At 45.0% G+C, this 19657-nt stretch overlaps 1 protein-coding gene across 1 annotated transcript; it reads left to right on the top strand.

The window, feature by feature from the left end:
- The first annotated feature begins 2020 nt into the window (after positions 1-2020).
- On the top strand, positions 2021-18342 carry wnt4 (wingless-type MMTV integration site family, member 4). Its single transcript, XM_063216157.1, has 5 exons — positions 2021-2634; positions 14178-14413; positions 15734-15865; positions 16318-16460; positions 17242-18342. The coding sequence occupies exons 1-5, from the start codon at positions 2558-2560 to the stop codon at positions 17710-17712; spliced, it is 1059 nt and encodes a 352-aa protein (XP_063072227.1). The 5' UTR covers positions 2021-2557; the 3' UTR covers positions 17713-18342.
- The last annotated feature ends 1315 nt before the right edge of the window (positions 18343-19657 follow it).

Here is a 19657-nt window from a genome sequence, read left to right on the forward strand (position 1 = left end):
ACGAGAAAGAAGCAAGGGAGGAATGAGGGAGGAAAGAAGATTGCGGGGGCAAAAAACAAACAAAAAAAGCAGGTAGCCTCCAAAAGAAAAGAATCAAGAGAAAGAATCAAGAGAGTGAGAGAAGGAACAAAGGAGGAAAGGAGATGGCAAAGATGAAAAAATAACTCCAAAATGGGTAGAATGCATAGGGACTCAGTTGTATGAAGTCTGCTTTAATACTATACTTGATTACATCCAGTGCCTATAGAAGAGTCAAAAGTAAATTAATTGATTTGCTGTCGACTGCCAAATTTCCATTGCTCTCAGGCACCCATTGGGGCTGGACTGGGACAGATTGTGCTGCCTTTGTTCAGCGCCATCCTCCAACAGCCACAATAATCCCACAAAGCTCTTGGGTAAAACAGACAGGCAAGGAGGCACAGATGTGTGCTATCGTGACCCACAGTCACATCATCATAGGCACTCATAGCCTAATGGTAAGGGAATTGGTCTTGACATGGGAAGGTTGCAGATTCACATCCCATACCAGTTGGGAGATTTAGTGTTATCTTCCTACATTCCCATTTGTGGCTGAAGGGCCCCTAAGCAAAACACCTACGCCCATTTTGCTCCAGGGACTGTAACCAATACCCTGTACTTAAATAGGTGTAGGATTTTTTTTTTTTAAACAGCTGTCTGTTCACTGTAATGCCGCAAGCGAAAGCAAGTCTGTTCAACTCAATTTGTGTAGTATCAGACACCTTAATTTCCTGTGGCGTTCATAAAAGTTACTTTACTCTGCTGTACTAATGTAATGCAATGTAATAGGCTAAATGATGTCAGTGGAGAAGGGGCACCTGTCCACTCTGGTCCTTGCTCTCTGTGCTGCTCACTACCACCCTCTGTTGGTGACTGATCATCCTTCAACACACAGAGTCCAATCTTCTCATCTAGACAGTGACCAGCATGTGAGGACGAAGACTGCTATAACTTCCTACGCTTGCACCAGCACCACAAAAAAACACTCTATATCACACACTCACTCTAGCAAACAATCAATGACAAGTGTCCATGGGCAACTTACCTCAGTGAATTGCCCCTGTAATGATGGCGGTTGCACCGCGTGTGCACATTTTCACCTGACCTTAACCTTAAACTGGGTGCACTGAGAAGAAATTCAACACGCTTGCTTAGATTTGACCCTACTATCATTTGTGCAGACCACAATACTGCCCTACAAAGCAAAAAGGCAGTAACTGCGCAGAGCTCAAAACTGAGTCAGTTGACTTTAAAATGATACTGTAATCCAGTATAAGTGTTTTGGGGAGATTATTGTTCATGTGACAGTTTTGTTACTTTATAGTACCACCTTTTTTGAAGATGACTCATTTTATTTAACTTCAGACTGTGACATATATGGCATTAAAGTCATAGTAACTGATTTTAAACAGTAATGCAGTTACTGCCTTTTTGCTTTGTAGGGCAGAATACCACTTTACATGTTGGATGCATCTGACTGGCATCTTATCAGGGTTGATATGTTTAGTTACACTAGTGAAAATCATAATCATAACCATAATGATGCTAATAAAAAGAGTAATGTGGTACAAGTGGTAGTCATGGGCTACTGTGGCCCGCTATGAACTCTTTTTGTAGTGGCAGTACCCTTGTTTTTGAGTCCAACATGTGGCTCTATTTAAGTTGAATAAACAGACTGTTGTGCGGTGACCAATCTTTAAATAGCACTTTTTTATATATATACCGCTGAGTACTTGCATTTTGGAGGAGTTGGAGCAGGGTAAAACAGTGCCAATGTATGTTGCTTTCGCGGCTAATGTGGAGCTCTGCCTATCGCATCCTCTCTGGAGATCTCTAAAACAGCCCTTGGCAGAGAGCGCTGAAAATGTAGAACTCTCTCGTATGGAGCATTGAAACCCGCCTTTATCTAGAAGTACCATTAAAAAAACTCCCCCCACATTTCGCGCCGCCCCTCCTAAATCCTCCAGGAGTTCCTAAACTCTGCATTCAGTCTCACGCCGTACTCAGAGTGAGAGGTGGCATCTACTGAGGTTATCAGCCGGGGGCAGAGCCTTGAGTGAGAGTGCTGCGCTTTGACCGAATGGGAATGACGGACTGTGGACCGAGGCGCTAGATGCGGTACACCCTGACACAAGACCCGTGGGATTTATATCACTTTGTCAATTGTTACAAGATTGGGACTGCCTGCCTGCTTGCCAGTCTATGCGCACCGGTACAAAAACTTAAGTCAAGAATTAAAGAAATTAATGTGACCAGGAGAAACAAGTTTTACGCCGTCAAAACAAACTGCGACTCTTTCGGAGAAACTCCATCGGTGGCTTTAACAGTCACACTAGATAAACGGGTCGACCTGTGCTTCTCGTCTTCCAGTGGATGCTTACCCATGGATTAAACCAATTTAAAGGGTCAATTGATCCGCCCCATTACTGTTATAAGACAAGCTATCACCTCATATCAATCGGTGAGCCGTTCCAGTAACAAGAAATCCCCTGTGTGGATTGTATGCTGGTTTGGCAACAGTATCACTCCAAATCTCAAGATGACTGCAGGATATTTGTTAAGGTCGCTGCTGTTGCTCATTTTAGCTCTCTTCTCCGCAAACGCAAGCAACTGGCTGTAAGTGTGCAATTTTTGTGTGTCCATTCATTCACTCATTCATTCATTCGTGCAATATCCTTGACCTGTATTTAATTTGTACTTCAATACTTTCCAGTGAATACCCTCTCTTGATGACACAGACACGGTTAGACTTTCATGCACTATGTTAAAGTTTAACTTCGCCTTTGCATCCTGCCTATTTCCCACAGTTTTGGCTTTAGAGGTGTCCGGTTCAAGTGTCTTTTAACTCATCACCTTGACAGTGTGGACCTACCCCTCTACCTTGTCTAACGTAGTAAAATCATAATTTTAAACACAGTGTACTGACTTTCTAATCATATAGCCACAGTCCTCAGACAGTACTTGACCCCTTGCAAGTGTCATTGTCGCTATGAAAACGGGAGCAATTTTAACTTAATCATGTTCCAAATCACTTAGGTAGGCCTACATAATTGGTTCCAACACGCGATACACAGACAGCTAGCTGTTCTCGTGGACTTGTTGCCTCCCAAATTAAAAGTGGGAACTTTCATTTGGAAGTTGTTTGTGTGATCTGAACAAAAATCGTGATTGTGATTTTGGGAAGAAAAAAAGGAAAGACATTTGAGGAGCCTGGCGTGTCAGGTTTAAGCCTATGTTCCCTCTGTAAAATCTATGAGGAGCTGCAATGTGTTATGGCACACAGGCGTGGTGTGAGAGCCCTAAACATGTGGAGACACGCAGCACTTTAGCAAAACTCTCTCCTCTTGTCTACTAAATATGATTATTCTGACAGGAGTAATCCCAACGGGAGCTTGAGCGCTTTCCTCCTCCACCCCCCGGACAGGTATTTGCAGGTAGCAGGGACAGTTTTCAGTCAATCAGCTCCACGTGAGAGCGGGCTGACTGTTGTTGCTGGCCTCTGACGAACTGCGCTGCAGATAAGGCTGCTCCTATCTGAAAGACGGCCGTGGAACCTCACCCCTGAAACCGCTGCTTCTGAAAACGCGCATTTTATTTTCCTTGCAACGTGCGTTGACTCATGTGAGAATTTTGAGCACAACACTTTATAATGGAAAAGGAAAAAGTCTGCACCATGCAGCCCCCCAAAATGAATGCAATGAAGCTTCATTTAGGTTGTCTAATCTGTTATCGGGCCGTGCGCAATAGGCCTATTGGTCCTATTCGTTGCATTACGTAGGCTACTGTATAAAAATAATCAAATGTTGTCTTGCAGGTGTCGTTATGGCGTGGCTCATTTGCCATTAGGCCTATCCACTTGTTTTCTTTGACAATTAGTAAGCTGCATTTTATCCCATAGCCTAAATGAAGCGGTTTTATAGGAAAAGATACAATTCCTGTCTAGTGTTTTTAGATAGCCCAGATGAATATCAGAGGCAGGTAATTAATTGAGACAAGTCAGTTAGGCCTATTAATAACGGTAATTTATTATTCTCTATCACTATAGCCCAAGGTGATAACCTAGGCTATGTGATCAGTGACAGTGGTGTTATAACAAGCTAGCCAACTAGTTTCAGTCGACCAGATTCTTTTATTAGGCTACTATTTTTAAGTTTATTGTTAACTGTAGCCTAGGTGTAGTCTCGTTTGTTGTAGCCTGTGGCCGAAAAAAGATCAATAGCGCACATCACAAATTCAAACGGAATGCATATTCGATATTGTTTGGTTCAGTCAACGTTTATAAACACATATTTAGTTTCTTTTGTCAATTCCGTTTTGGTTAACTAAAGGAATATATCCCATAGACTGTTCATCAAGAGACATTTAGCCTATTTTAAGCTATTAGAACAACCGTTGTATTGTGCACTGATTTGACAAAAGACTAATTAGACTATCATGACATGGGTTAATTAATCAAGGGGAGCAGATGTCCAAGGAACTTGAAATCGCATGAAAACTCAAAAATAGGACCTCATAATGAATGTGTTTAGTTGGCTTCGGAATCTTACATTAGAGAAAAATCTATGCACTGTGTTTTTTAAACAACCAGTTTGCTCCTAAAGCATTGTATTGATCTAAGCGTGTGCGCCAAAAGTTCAGAGGGACTGTCTTAATTGTGCTTTGACCACCCGCTTCAATTTATCCCATTAAATAGGCCTAGATGTCTAAGCAAGTGAGCGATGATTGTGTGTTTTGAGAATCCAAATTAATCGCTTAATAAATGCCCTATCTAAAGAAATGAGCTGGATATTTGGTGCGTCTGCTTGTCAGCACCTCGCGGTATTGTTTTGTTCAGTGGCCGGGCAGCAGTGCACCTGCAGCAGGGGGGGGGGGGGGGTGTTAGAGACATAGACCTCCAACTCATAACTTAGGATCAAAAGAACAGCCTCACTCACTGAACCCTCAAACTGGCACCAGTGTGATTCTTTATAACCTGTCTTTTTTCGGGCCGTAGGATATCTTCAATGAAAAAAAATGCCATGAAATTAAATTCTTTCCATGGCACATAAAAAACCACGACTGTTGTTTGTCAAACATAACCCATCCTCAGGTTGTCTCTTTGCTAGAGTCTATAGGCTAGACTCTCAGTGCGTTTATCAGAATAGGTAACTTTCCTAACCTCGCCAAGCATATTTATTTTGTAGGACTATAGTTTAACACAGGTTGCAGCCAAACAGAGCCTTTTAAAAATCTAATTAAGAAAAAGTTCATAATTCGCAATTCCTCGTGAATTTATGGCTTTATGTTTTAATAGGCCTATAGGCCTACACACAAATCTATGAAATGCGTTATCTCTCCTAACTTTTCTTCAGATATTGTTTTTTTTCTTTCTCTTGGTTTTAAACTTCGTGCTCCGTGGACAACAGAAAACAGGAAAAGGACATAAGATGCAGTCTCTTACGCAACATAGCCTACACGTGCATTGCTTGCTTTATTGCCTACCACATAGAGGCTGCTATTAAAACAAATTATGTGATTTTGTTTTAAAAAAAATAGGCATACACAACAGGAAACCATTACTGGTATGGCACAGTCTTTACCACATATTTCATCATGTCATAGGCCTATAGGTAGTTACTACAGGCGTCAACAACAATCGATCAACAACTTCTGCCAACATAGACTCAGCAATGATAAATACCAATAGTCATGAATCCACTGCAAATATGCCTATTGGTTGATATGCCACCCGACTTAATATGCGTGTATGTTTGTTTGTTTTGTTTTCAATATGTTTTGTCCATTTCCGCGTGATGAATGATCGCTTCTTTCGCGGCAACATAGTGGTTACACCAGAGACGTGGGAAAGGAAAGTAGTAAATGAAACTCTGTTTCCACCTGAATCTTGCACACCCAAGGCTGCGGTCCTCCTGTCTGGTGCCAGTACGCTAGGTTACGAACCGTCCACTGAGTGCGCAGTGTCACCGTAGTCCACCGCCACACATTGACGGGATGGAAAGCGCTGGCGGGAGAGACGTCATTGTCTGTCTGATTCGGCAGAAATAGTGCACAGCTGATGGGCAGGGGTTGCCGCTGCCCGATCCTGGCGCCTCGACCCGCGCGCGCACACAAATAACAACGGTGACAAGCGGCCGATGAAGCCGTAAAAAGGCTGTTGTCACATTCCACATGTCTCTCAGCTGCCTATTCTCAGGAGCCCCCCTGAGCACTGCTAATGCCTTTTCCGTCTAATATAGGCCGATGAGCAGAATCCGGCTCTAAATTAGGCACCTGGAAAAAGGCAAACATTCTGAGAGAAGAACGTGAGCAAATGATCAAGGTTGACTCGTGCATTGACATGACGATGCGAGTGAGCATTCACACCTCTAACATACACACCAAACACACGAATACGCGTACGCTCACACGGACCCACACACTCTTGCTGACAAGATCCCACTGAGCGTCGGCGAGTGGATTAAAGCGTACAAAGCAGGAGGCTAATTTTACAGCCTTTATGAGCACTTTTCCTCCCCGTGCGTTATTTTTACGCGCGCCTGGTGCCTGCACAGTGCCTGGCTTCGCTCGGGTTAATTTCTCCCCTAAAAATAAAACGAGAGGGGGGCCAAAGGGATGAATAAAAACCCTGCGCACACTCTCTCACACACTCCTCCCTCGCCACTGTCAGTAACTGTGTTAATTGCTCCCCTTTACCCCTTTCTCTCCACATGCTCGCTCTCCTCTAATTTAACTGTGGCTTCTGCGTTCCATCATGAAGGCCGCACTGAGGCTCGTGTCTGCAGCCTGGGGTGTTCCACAGGTGCACGGCGATCACTCAGGCTGCACGCGGGGGCGCGGACATAATATGTCAACTTTACACCAGGGGGCTTTTAAAAGTAGCCCAATTATCCCACGCTACGATAGTATTTTTTTCCCTCTGACAAATAATATTCAGTCGTCCTCGGCAGCATATGAATAAGATTGCGGTCCGTAGTGGATTTAGATGAGAACACAAGTTGCTGAAGACTGAAAAGGTGATAAATATTGGGTTTATTATTGAGTCCACTTCAAGGTCCCAATACATTACCATCAGGCAGTTCTTTAAGGCGAGCTAGGTCAAGGAAGAGAACACTGGTAGACCTTAAAAGGATCTTACACATCTTTATTTGCTTTAGCTTCCAGTGCATAAACATAGTGATACCATTGTGGTCTGTGATAACTGAAGATGCCATAATATGTCCTATCATTGTAATCATATACATCATAATCCTGAGGATTTAGCCATCCCTATCGTTTTTTTTGTACTCACAGCTAGAGTTATCATACCGTTACCATAGAGCCACCTGTCCTGGTTTTCCATGGTCTGTCCCGAGAGAAAAGCATGCTTTCCTGGACACTAAATGAAGGATGCCATTGCAATGCGTACAAGGAAAAGGGTTGATTGAGTTTGGAATGTCCAGGTTTTTTGTCAGACAGAGGTGGCAACCCTATACACAGCAGATATTGAGTTTCCGATGGTGCAGTGAAGTTCAATTGAGGTTGGGTTGGATATGTCAAAGCATGTCAAAGTGTGATTCTACTGCCCTCTAGAGCTTGGGAAGGACTGCAGGTCCAGTTTGAGCAGAACAACTTTTGTGGGTTTCTGTTGAGGTAGACGTCATGCCCAATCAACAAAGTCCGCTCTCTATCTCTTTGCTAATCTCTATCTTATGGCTTGTGTGGTCATCATTAGTCATGTGGAGATCAGCTGGCTTAGAAAGTAGTTGGATCCAGTGTGCAGCACCGGCAGGGGGGGGTTATGTTCTGTAGCCTGGATTTGAAACTAGCCCTCAGTGTGTCTGAGCTCTGAAAAGGTCATTCAACAAGTGTCTTTTGAACTCTCTCAACTTTATCGCCAGATAGAATTTAAGGACAATTCTGTTGGAAATCAAGTGAAACAATGTGTGTGTGTGTGTGTGTGTGTGTGTGTGTGTGTGTGTGTGTGTGTGTGTGTGTGTGTGTGTGTGTGTGTGTGTGTGTGTGTGTGTGTGTGTGTGAGAGAGAGAGAGAGAGGAAAAGATGGCCAAGAACTTTCAGTTTCAATCAATCGGTCATGTCCAGAATATTATAAACAGGGCACTACTTGTATCAAAGATGCTCCATTTGTGACATCCTTGAAAGTCTTACAATTTACAGAACATCTGTAGTACAGTATGAAATATGTTTGAAATGAAAGGACTGATATATTCAAATGGTTGTACAATGATCAAATGATTACTGTGAAATAATCTGGCAAAGTATTTCATATGTACAGTGTCTGGTAAGTCGTAAAGAGGTTAAAAAGTCTATTCATTTTGAATTTGTTTCGTATCCAAACGCACACACACACACACACACACACACACACACATAGACAGAGGCGCAGGCACGCACGCACGCACACACACACACACACACACACACACACACACACACACACACACACACACACACACACACACACACACACACACACACACACACACACACACACATGTTTATTTGCCATAAACAGCTCCTGAATGTCTAATATTTACCCTCACCTGATACCTCCGATATATTCCCAAGATGGGAACTGTACACACAGCTAGTGTGAGGATTAGCATAATTGAAAAAAAAACGAGGCACAGAAATGTCTCTCTTGGTCACAAACAACTTGATTATGGATTTCATGGTGGTGTCCTTTGCTTCGTCATTGTTTAGCCTTGATTTAGTGTGAACCGTCAGTGATTGAAAGTAAGAAATATTCAGGATCTCTCTCTCTCTCTCCTTCAAACACACACACACACACACACACACACACACACACACACACACACACACACACACACACACACACACACACACACACACACACACACACACACACACACACACACACACACACTCTTTCTCTCTCTTTCTCTCTCTTTCTCTCTCATTCCTCCTTGTTGCAAGAGTCTCACATCTCTCTCTGTCTCTATCTCCTGCAGTCTTCCCAGGAGCAGTGCCCCCCCCTCCCGCCCTCTCTCTCCACCTCCCCCTCTCCTCCCGCTTGGCCGTGTGCTTGCGTGCCTGGTTGGCCTAGGCTAAGCCACATGGAGCCGGACACACTGTGCGGGCTGGGCGCACAGTAATGCAACACAAACATGCAGCGCAGGGAGCAGTCAACACGCTCCAGGTGGAATGCTCCTGCAAAAACCTCCACCAAAGCCCCACGTGAGTGGGTGGGGGTGTCAGGAGCCACCAGGCATTGTTTTTAGTGGGAGAGAAAAAAAGAAAAAGAAAGAAGGGAAGCTTAGGGCCGAAGAAAAGATAGATAAAGAGGAGAGGAGCAGGATAACAGGATCGCACATAGTCCTGTCAAGGACTCGGGAAGATTTTTTCCCACGTGTGATGTTTTGAAACAGAACACAAACACTTCTCAGACTGGTTTGCAGAGGACTTGACATTCACTGAAATGGTATGCTAACATCTGAAGGAGCTGCAATGTTAGGATGTGACTAACTAATTGTTATCTACTCATGAGGTTGGGGGGAAAGCATTTACCAAGTCACAAACAATTTACTCACATGTCGTTACTCACATGTTGAATCGGCAAACAGAAAATTATTTGTGCATATTCACAATTGTTGACAAAAAGGAAATTCTTACTGTTAGTAGGGTAATAATTTCAGGAATTTTCAATTACTCACAGACATTTCTTTTCTTGAGACTTTGTACAAACAGTACACTTAATACCATCCCTTACACAGAGTGCACTGTGCGTTGGACCCATCATCCTGCTCTGTTAAACTCTTGCTGCGCTTGCATTTAATGTAATATAAATTAGTGAGAGTGGTGCGATGACACTGCAGATATCTGCAACACGATGTCATGTTGATGAAGTGCTCTCTGAGTAGCAGAACCTCTGAATAATAAAACAGTAATCACCTATCAACCATTATAATATGTTGGCAAACAGCTTTCCAAACCTTTTCAGCAGCCCAGAACGATGAGTGCTTTTAATGGCGCATGGAGTCGTATGGAGCTATTTCTCTGTGTCATGCGGGCCTTTAGAAGCTGCTGTGGATGTGAACAGGAGTGTGTGGTGATGTCAGGTGGTCGGCCAGGCCTGCATCTGAAGTGGGGAGGATAGAGATGAGTGAGGAGAGGACAAGGTTATCTAGACCGAGAAGTGGAGCCATCTGTGGACCTGCTCAGGGTCATGGCGCACATTCGCAGGCCGCCGGGTCTCTGTGTGTGTGTGTGTGTGTGTGTGTGTGCGTGTGTGTGTGTGTGTGTGTGTGTGTGTGTGTGTGTGTGTGTGTGTGTGTGTGTGTGTGTGTGTGTGTGTGTGTGTGTGTGTGTGTGTGTGTGTGTGTGTGTGTGTGTGTGTGTGCGCGCGCGTGCATGCATGTTTGTGTGTGTTTGTACTGTATGTGAGCCTTTGAGTATGGAGTGTACACGGCCCTGATCATCACAGGGACTTTCCTCAGCTCTTTGAACCCAAAGAAATTAATTCATTTTATTTGCTGAGGTTTGCTGATAAATATTGCTGCTCACAAACAAATGATGTGGGCTTCAGACAAATGCTGTACACTCTAACCCATAGCTATTCCAGCCCATTACGTTCACTTCGCATAACAAAAAAAATGGAGCAGTCTGACCTTTAGCCACATGACACCCCCGCCTTTGGCTGTGTGAGACTCTGACTCTTCACTTTTGTTTCACAAATGCTGTTTGCTTGGCCACAGTCGGTCCTAGTTAACCAAGTGTGTTGTTTTGTGTGTCAACTCCATATAAATAAGCAGAGCCCAGAAGCATCTGTTTGCTTTTTTGTCTATCCGATGATGACTCTGGTGTGTTTTAACGTTGGCATTTCTTGGCACAGTCACGATTTGTTTTATGATTTTTCAGGACATGAAATTGCCCTGTACCTGGAAGAGAGTGTGTGTACTGACTTGCCGTGTTTAGATGTTTGCCTGCTGTCCAAATAAACACACTCCATTTATCTCCGAGTGGGCGTCCGTGTTTACTGACATCCTCCGCAACAAATATCCCTGAAAGGGACGATCGATTCTAATTTTATTTGATGACCCGTTTCCGCTTCAAAACCTAAAGAGAGGGGAGGGGTGTGTGTGTGTATGGGGGTGGGGGGGTGGGGGGGGGGGGGGGGGGGGGGGGGGGGGGGGGGGGGGGGGGGGTGTTCTATTTCCAGAGCCAATGAAGCTGTGCCACCCCAGCAAACAAATCTCTCGTCCTGCACCGAGTTGACTCATAGAGTTCTTAAAATGATGCTGAAGACGTAGCACAGACTTTGAATGATGCCCTTCATGACACAGGGACAGTTAGAAAGTGAAGATGTCCAACAACAGATCGGTCTGACCATCCCAGGTTGCCCCATGGCACTGTGGAGATGTGGCCACGATGACCTGCTGAAAAGCCCAATTTTAGTGAGGCGTGTTGTGAAGTGGAGGGGGCAGAGGCTTGGGCCTGCTGCTTCAGGGTCTGGGCTGGGGGGGTTGAGGCTGTGAAGCAGACCAGAGGGTGTGGTGTTGGTGGCCTCTCTGCCCTGAAGGTGACGGAGAAGATAACTCCTTCCTGCGGGTCCCCTCCACCAGCATCGCTTCTCAAGAGCTCAGCCCTGCCCATTGCACCATGGGAAGATGATGGCAGGCTGTCCTCTTTGCCCACCAGACTTGATCCCATCCAGGCCTACAGTATCTCTGCCATTCGCAAGAGGGTGATAAATGCCCACTCAAGGGGAAATGGCCTATCTACTGCTGTGCTTTTTGATTAGGGATTTCGTTGGCATCGCAATAGTTGTTTGGCTCATCTTGTTTTATGGTGGTGGCACCGTTTGGTACAAATGACCAGCCACCATAAATTAAAGAGCCGTTGTTTATGTGTGTTGTTTAGGGTGGATGACTCTGCATTTAGTACACTTTTTTCCCCTTCCACCAAGCAGGTCATATTTTTGGTGGCGTAGGTTTGTCTGTTTGTCAGCAGGATAACATGAACCGATTTGGATGAAACGAGGGAGAGAGAGATGGGGGAGGATCGGGAATGGACCTCGGAATCGAACCCGGGTCCCCGGTGGAACAGCCAATGCCCCAAGCTCTTGATCCACTGCCGGGGCCAGCACTTAGTGCTCTTGAGTAGGGTGTGGATGTAATTTTTGTGGAACTATGACGCTTGTTTGTACTTGTGTCATTTCATGAGCTAAAAGCAGTCATCAGCATGTCCATTTCATGACTCTTCCTTGAGTTATATGGATGCAAGGAGAATAGACAGCAGACAGCTGCTTTATAACCCACTTATGCTGAATCCCATTTATAATTTCTACCCCTACCCCTACGCCTTCCCCTTACCCCTTGTCCGTTCAAACGGAGCTGTGTAAGGCATAGGGCTTGAAACGCAACCCCTACGAATTGAGACACCCCTTCAACAATCATGGAATGACTCCCATAGCATAAAAAACAGCCTCTCTGTGGTTAAACCAGCGATATTGCTTGTAATTACTCACACAACAATTTTAAAAAGGACAACGATGTTGCGCAACCCTCGCAAAACCTTCATGACTTCCATGCATTGTGTTGACGTTAAAAGCAGGGTTTTTTTTTCACGTGCGTTTCATGGAGTATTGGGCCATTACACATTGGGACAATGTTAAACTTAGTACAATGGAATGATTATTACCACTTTAAAACCATCAATAATGGCAAAAATAATTAGTGCATTCAGGGAAATCTGTTGTAGCCCTCCGTTTGGAGTGTGGTGTCGTAAAATTTCCATTTGGAAGTGTAGAAAGCCCTTCCCTTAACTCAACACCTCTGTCTTAACGTGAAATGGGACGCCACTAACCCTACACGGGAACGTGCAAAACGGAGGGGAAGGGGAAAGACGTAGGGCTAAGGGGTGTAATGGGATTCAGCTTAATGTGTCCTTGCACTGCTGCATATGAGCCCTAAAGTCAATGTGTTAGGGCTCTCTCATGTACAACATCCACAGTGTAGGAAAGGGATCAGTTTTATGTGTTCAGGGTGTCTCAAGCTCTGTGGTCAGGTCTGCCTTTCACATGGGACAGTCTGCATGTGAATGTGTTAATGCCATTCATTTCAATGGGGCACAGACAGCTCAACACTGTGCTGAACGTTTAGTTGACATGGCATGCGTATGTGTGTGCGTGTGCCACCTTCAATGGGACACTGCTCACAGACCCCTCAGAACCGTGCAGAACAATACACTCAAATTCTTTTACATTTCAGAGCTGTAGTGTGAATTTGAACATATTTGAACGTGTATTTGGTGCCACAGCACTGTCATCGGCAGGCTGTTTTTATGCATTCATAACTTTTGGACAGAAACCATTCAAAAACAGACAAAATCGTGCCTGTGCCATCCCCGCAGAGACCCTTGGTGTGAAAGTACTCTTGTGGCACCTGTGGCACTGTATGAGTGTAGTAAGTGTATTGCCACATTTACCAGACCACGTTCAGTGTACTCTACGAGCTTGGTGTAACCCCATACTTACACTCCTTCTGCTTGACTGTATGAATTAAACAACTACTCTACTGTTATCCTTTCTGTTTATAATTTTATTCTCACATCTCTGCTGTGGTTTTATGTTTTTTGTGAAGCACATTGAACTGCATCTGTGTTTCAAAGGCGCCATAAAAATGAACATGCCTTACCTAGTATTGTGTGTATTCACCATGAGTAGGAGCTCTGTGTGGATGTGACTGACTTGTATCTACTGTGTGTACAATCACCCTCAAATGTATCACCCCTTCAGTGACTACCTCTGTGATGGTGTGACTGACCTGTATGTACAGTTTGCATTTGCTGTGCCGCAGCTACCTGGGTCAAGCAGTCAAGTGAGTTTGACTGACTTGTATCTACTTTGTGCGTGTGTTGGCTGTGCCACGGGTACCTGGCCAAGCTGTCTTGTGAGAGTGACTGTAATAATGTGATTGACTTGTATCTACTGTGTGTGCTAGAATCTGAAGTGTGATTGGCACTGACGTGTATATATTCTGTTTGCGTGTGAGAGAGTGTGACTGTATCTACTTTGTGTGTGTGTGTGTTTTCTGTGTATGTGTGTGTGTGTGTGTGTATTTGTGTGAGAATGTGACTGACATATATCTACTGTGTGTGTGAGAGAGAGCATGACTGACTTGTATTGACTGTGTGTGCTCCAGGTACCTGGCCAAGCTGTCGTCGGTGGGCAGCATATCAGATGAGAAGACGTGTGAGAAGCTGCGCGGCCTGATCCAGCGACAGGTCCAGCTGTGTAAGCGGAACCTGGAGGTGATGGACGCCGTGCGGCGCGGCGCGCAGATCGCCATCGATGAGTGCCAGTTCCAGTTCCGCAACCGCCGCTGGAACTGCTCCACGCTGGAGACCGTGCCCGTGTTCGGCAAGGTCGTCACTCAGGGTGAGCACTGTGGCAAGTTATGGCGCTAGTGATGGGGAATCTTAGCTTGCCAAACCAGACCATGACATGGCATGAAAAGTCTGCCACCACACCATCAACGGTTGTGGGTGGAACTAGGGCTGGGCGATATGGAAAAAAACCTATATCACGATATGGATTACTTTATATCACGATAACGATATATAGCACGATATAGCACAATTACATACGTTTTCAGTTATTCTCTTTATTTGCTCTTTATTTTTTCATGTCGCAAAACAACCTTTCTTTAAAATGGATCTTTTTTATTGTTATTTTTACAGTTACATGAACTTATAGTGTGTATTGTGACAACATGAAATGTAATTAAATGATATTCAATTGTATACAACTGCTAAAAATTACTATCACGATATAAATGATATAGGAGAAAGGTCACGATATACACTTTTATATCACGATAACGATATATATCGTCATATTGCCCAGCCCTAGGTGGAACTAAGTGTTCGGCAAGGTCATTAGTTTATTTCATTTTTTAATACCAAGGGGGGTGTTGGCAGTCTTATAATGAGCTCAAGGGGACATTTGATTTGGGGTGGGGTTATGATGAGGTTAAGGGCACGTGTGTTTAAAAAAGGTTGAAAGCCACCGGTTTAGACATATCGAGATGAAGGTGGTGTTCCGTCATCACTGAGGACAGTTTGGAGTTGAATTGATATTCATGCACAGACCAAACAGTCTTCTGGCTATAGTTGCTCAGCAGTGATAGAGGAGCTGTGTTTGTAATTAAAATGATTCAGCCACAGGGCACACACAGCAAACAGAAGGGTCCTCTGCACCACTAATTCAATCGATTATACTTTTTATCTTACATACATTTATATGTTAAACGTTTATACGTTTTATCATAGCAGTTGCCTACCTACAGCATATCCTATCTTCTCAGCACTTAAGTCAGCTGTCAGTGTTGTTTTGTTTTGCTTTACAAACTTGACTTGATTATATGAATCATTGGTGCTCGCTGGTCATGGACCAGGTGATTTGGGCTTTGTGATTCTGTATCACAAGTTATGAATCCATGTTAACCATCATGAGTCCTCAGTCTCCTTCTTGTTATCCAAAGCATTACACTTTTCCCTCTCTTTCTCTTGTGTGAGCCGTGCATCATAAAAAATGATAATTATGTTGTTGTCATAGCAGCTGTTTAATATGTTCTGAAATGTCTGAAGCTTGCCTGCCTTCATAAACCACAGTAATTGCCTGCAATAAACAAATGAATAGCTCCACGTATAAACAGTCCTGAAATGATTTCTCCTGGTTGACGTTGTTGTGAAACAGGAACGCGAGAGGCAGCATTTGTGTATGCCATCTCGGCGGCGAGCGTGGCGTTTGCGGTGACGAGAGCGTGTAGCAGTGGGGAGCTGGAGAAGTGTGGCTGCGACCGCAACGTCCACGGCTTCAGTTCGGAGGGTGAGTTTACGTCCCCCCCTCACAACTCAAGTGTCATCCCCGCCACACACACACATCTGGAGTGGAAATCTTCTGAGCTTAGGCTATATATATATTTTTTTTAAGCTGTTAAACGTCATATCCCTTGACATGACATTACTGCATACTGTATGTAGGCCTGCGTTACAAAAGGACACCTCTGTATTGGTAGCCTGGTCTTGCCATCCGTAAACGTCAGCTGAATACACATTTCTCCGAGATGTTACGTCTGGGTCACGTTGCCGAACAACATGACCAAACATCGTATGGGGGGGGTCACTCCTGCCACCAGTAATTGATTCTAAATGTCACTGTTCCAGGCCCTATGCTTTATGAAATAAGTACATGGGTATTGGAAGACCAGGTGACCACATTGGTGGATATACTGTAGTTGTGGCAATGTCCCTTTATTTTAGTTCCTTGTGTTTTGGCAGGATTCCAGTGGTCTGGCTGCTCTGACAACATCGCCTATGGCGTTGCCTTCTCGCAGTCCTTTGTGGACGTCAGGGAGAGGGGCAAGGGCCAGTCCTCCAGTCGGGCCCTCATGAATCTCCACAACAATGAAGCCGGGAGAAAGGTAATAAAGGACAAAAATCAATACGCTCCTTTTTATTCATTCAGTACTCGTTGGCCTTTTTTATGGATGCCCTAAACCGTTTATTTTGGTATCCACTTCCATCTGCTGTGCGAGTGTTATGCCCTTGTAAACCTAGCCCTTTCAAAACACCTCATTGCTATTTAAACACTTTAAAACAGCTGTGATATTCCTCTTGAACAATTCCCTACGTTGTTGGTAAACACATTATGGACCTTGGAAATGAACTTTTCCAAAAGAACGTCCTACGTTTCATTTCTCTGATTAATTTTTACTACGCCTCTCAGTGCCAAGGCTGTTAGACCCGTGGTCTCCTGGCACCAGCATTTTGCTATAAATGGATAATTTCAAACAGAAAGCAAAACTGACTCCAAGTGCATGATGGAGTCGTAATAGAGTTATGCAACACTCAGAGTAGTTTGGCCGTGTTAGAGGTACGGCAACCGTTCAAGAAGGCATCTGTCTCTAACTCAGGCTTTGCTCACTGCCTGTCTGTCTCTAACTCAGGCCTTGCTCCCCGCCTGTCTGTCTCTAACTCAGGCCTCGCTCCCCGCCTGTCTGTCTCTAACTCAGGCCTTGCTCCCCGCCTGTCTGTCTGCCTCTGCTTGTCTTTCTGCCTACCATGGACAAGTGGTTAGGGAGTGCAGTGGGAGTGGGAGGTAGGTGGTGGAAGAGACTAAGTGGAAGTGGAAGTTCTACTACCGTATGTGCTACTGTAGTATGTCTCACTGACTGGGGTTTTCCCTTCACCCTGTTTCCCCAGGCCATCCTGAGCAACATGCGGGTGGAGTGCAAGTGCCACGGCGTGTCAGGCTCGTGCGAGCTCAAAACGTGCTGGAAGGCCATGCCACCCTTCCGCAAGGTGGGCAACGTCATCAAGGAGAAGTTTGACGGTGCCACGGAGGTGGAGCAGCGCAAGATCGGCTCCACCAAGGTCCTGGTGCCGCGCAACTCCCAGTTCAAGCCGCACACGGACGAGGACCTGGTCTACCTGGACCCCAGCCCGGACTTCTGTGACCACGACCCGCGCACACCGGGCATGATGGGCACCGCGGGCCGGCACTGCAACAAGACGTCCAAGGCCATCGATGGCTGCGAGCTGATGTGCTGTGGCCGGGGCTTCCACACAGAGGAAGTGGAGGTGGTGGACCGATGCAGCTGCAAGTTCCACTGGTGCTGCTATGTCAAGTGCAAACAGTGCCGCAAGATGGTGGAGATGCACACCTGCCGGTGATTCTAGAACCGAGCCCCGAGTCTGCTCCCCCTACCCCTGGATGATCCCTTTTTTATTTACAAAGAGCGATGGTTCGCTCTCTTGCTCTCTCTCTCTCTCTCTCTCTCTCTCTCTCTCTCTCTCTCTCTCTCTCTCTCTTCACCCCTCCACCCCAATAAACACATCCTAATCCTAGAAGTCCAGGGAAAATGCTGATGAACAAAAAAGGGTGGACAAAGAAAGCCCTCGAAGAAGCCGCTCTTCCTAACATTGTTAACATGTGCTAGAGGAACATGGCATTAAGCAACACGGGACACATTACAAGCAAGATTTCTTCTTTGCAATGTCCCAGTCAGAGTTCTATTTTTTCTGTCTCTCTCCTTTCATGCCTTTTTCTAAAAAAAATGTGGTCGCTCTCTTATTTTTGTATTTTTAACTTATTTAAGTGTATTAGAGAGTAAACCCTGATGTGACATTATCCCCAGGCAATAGCTTTTGGGATGTGGGCATCATTGGTTGGAAAACCAATATTTTTTGTGGGGAGGTTTAGGGCTGTTCAAAGGCACATAGCCTGTGTGCGTGCGTGCATGCGTGCGTGTCTGTCTGCGTGTCTGTCTGTCTGTCTGTCTGTCTGTCTGCGTGTCTGTCTGTCTGTGGGGATGCGTTTGTGTGTGTGTGTGTGTGTGTGTGTATGTGTGTGTGGGTGGGTGTGTGTGTGTGTGTGGGTGGTTGTGTGTGTGGGTGGTCGTGTATGTATTGGAAGGGTACTGGAGTAATCATATGGGAGGGGTGCTTGGGGGAGGGTGGGTGGGTGGGTGTTGTTGATGCTGCTTTAGGAACTTATCTGGAGTGATGGAAATCAAGGGAATTCCCAAAACGGACTTGGTAAGGGAGAGGACACAAATTAAAGTGAAAAAAAGAGAAAAGAACAGCTGTTCTTTAAAACACAGTCCAGGTGTACATTTCCTTCATTCAGACAATGGTAGCATGTTCAGATGTGTGTGAGCCGCCAGCTCCCCTGCAACCACACTGCTGCTTACTGGATACATTTGGGGATCAAATGCAGAAATGCCACACTAGTGGTACTCAAAGTCACGTCCCTGTGCACAACCACTTGTCCAGGTGCTGGTGATGTGCAGTAAGAGTAATCCAAGTAAATGAAAGATGAATCACCGCACACTGGTATCTTTGCTGGTAGTTTATTTGGTGAACAACGCGTTTCGCTACTGCTTCATCAGGTTCACTCTGACATTACGCATGTCACCCAAAGGTGATAAGGGTGATTACCTGGTCACATGACCTCCACACTAGTGGTTTGCCATTCTCTGCCAGGCGTTACGAAGCTCATCCCAGCACCGAGAGCAACTTACACATATGATGAAATGAAATGGCAAAAGGGATTTGTGTATGTTGCAACACGTCAACAGGCAGAGAAGTATTTAGTGTGTTGTCAAGAACGCACCTGGCATGATGAAATCACACCTGGAGAATGATGCCATGCCAAGCAAACTGTATTGAACAGCACCTGTCCTTCATACAGGTGTGTGAAATGGGCAGAGAGCTTTTTGTACTGGTAGGTAGACTACGTAGGGGTGGTTGAACCATGGGCCATGACTTTAGCACTTTCCCCCTCCAGACGCACATACCAGAGAAGAAACCAATTCCCAAGCATTCCCCATTCCCAATGCGGGGCGGATTGACTGAGTGACTGACTGAATTATCCATGGGAAGATATCTACAACTACCATAATTCCAAGCTTTTCTATAGTAACAATGTTATACAGTATGCTTTTTAAAGAAACATAGATCTGTTAAAGACTTATACACTGAAGAAGACTATATTGCATATGAATGTATGTAAAATTGAAATATATGCTGTGTCTAAGAAAAGACTTTTTGTGATGTTTCTTCTGAATTTACGTAATACTGCTTGGTTGAATTTTGATTGGATCTACTTGTGTACAAT

This window comes from Engraulis encrasicolus, chromosome 14 (assembly GCF_034702125.1).
Source record: "Engraulis encrasicolus isolate BLACKSEA-1 chromosome 14, IST_EnEncr_1.0, whole genome shotgun sequence".
In the NCBI taxonomy this organism is placed as follows: Eukaryota; Metazoa; Chordata; class Actinopteri; order Clupeiformes; family Engraulidae; genus Engraulis; species Engraulis encrasicolus.

Bases quoted from the DNA above. Each gene is read 5' to 3' on its own strand.
- wnt4 (XM_063216157.1), top strand. From the start codon at position 2,558: ATGACTGCAGGATATTTGTTAAGGTCGCTGCTGTTGCTCATTTTAGCT. The intron at 14,414-15,733 runs GTGAGCACTGTG...GTTGTGAAACAG, and splicing joins CGGCAAGGTCGTCACTCAGG to GAACGCGAGAGGCAGCATTT. The intron at 15,866-16,317 runs GTGAGTTTACGT...GTGTTTTGGCAG, and splicing joins CCACGGCTTCAGTTCGGAGG to GATTCCAGTGGTCTGGCTGC.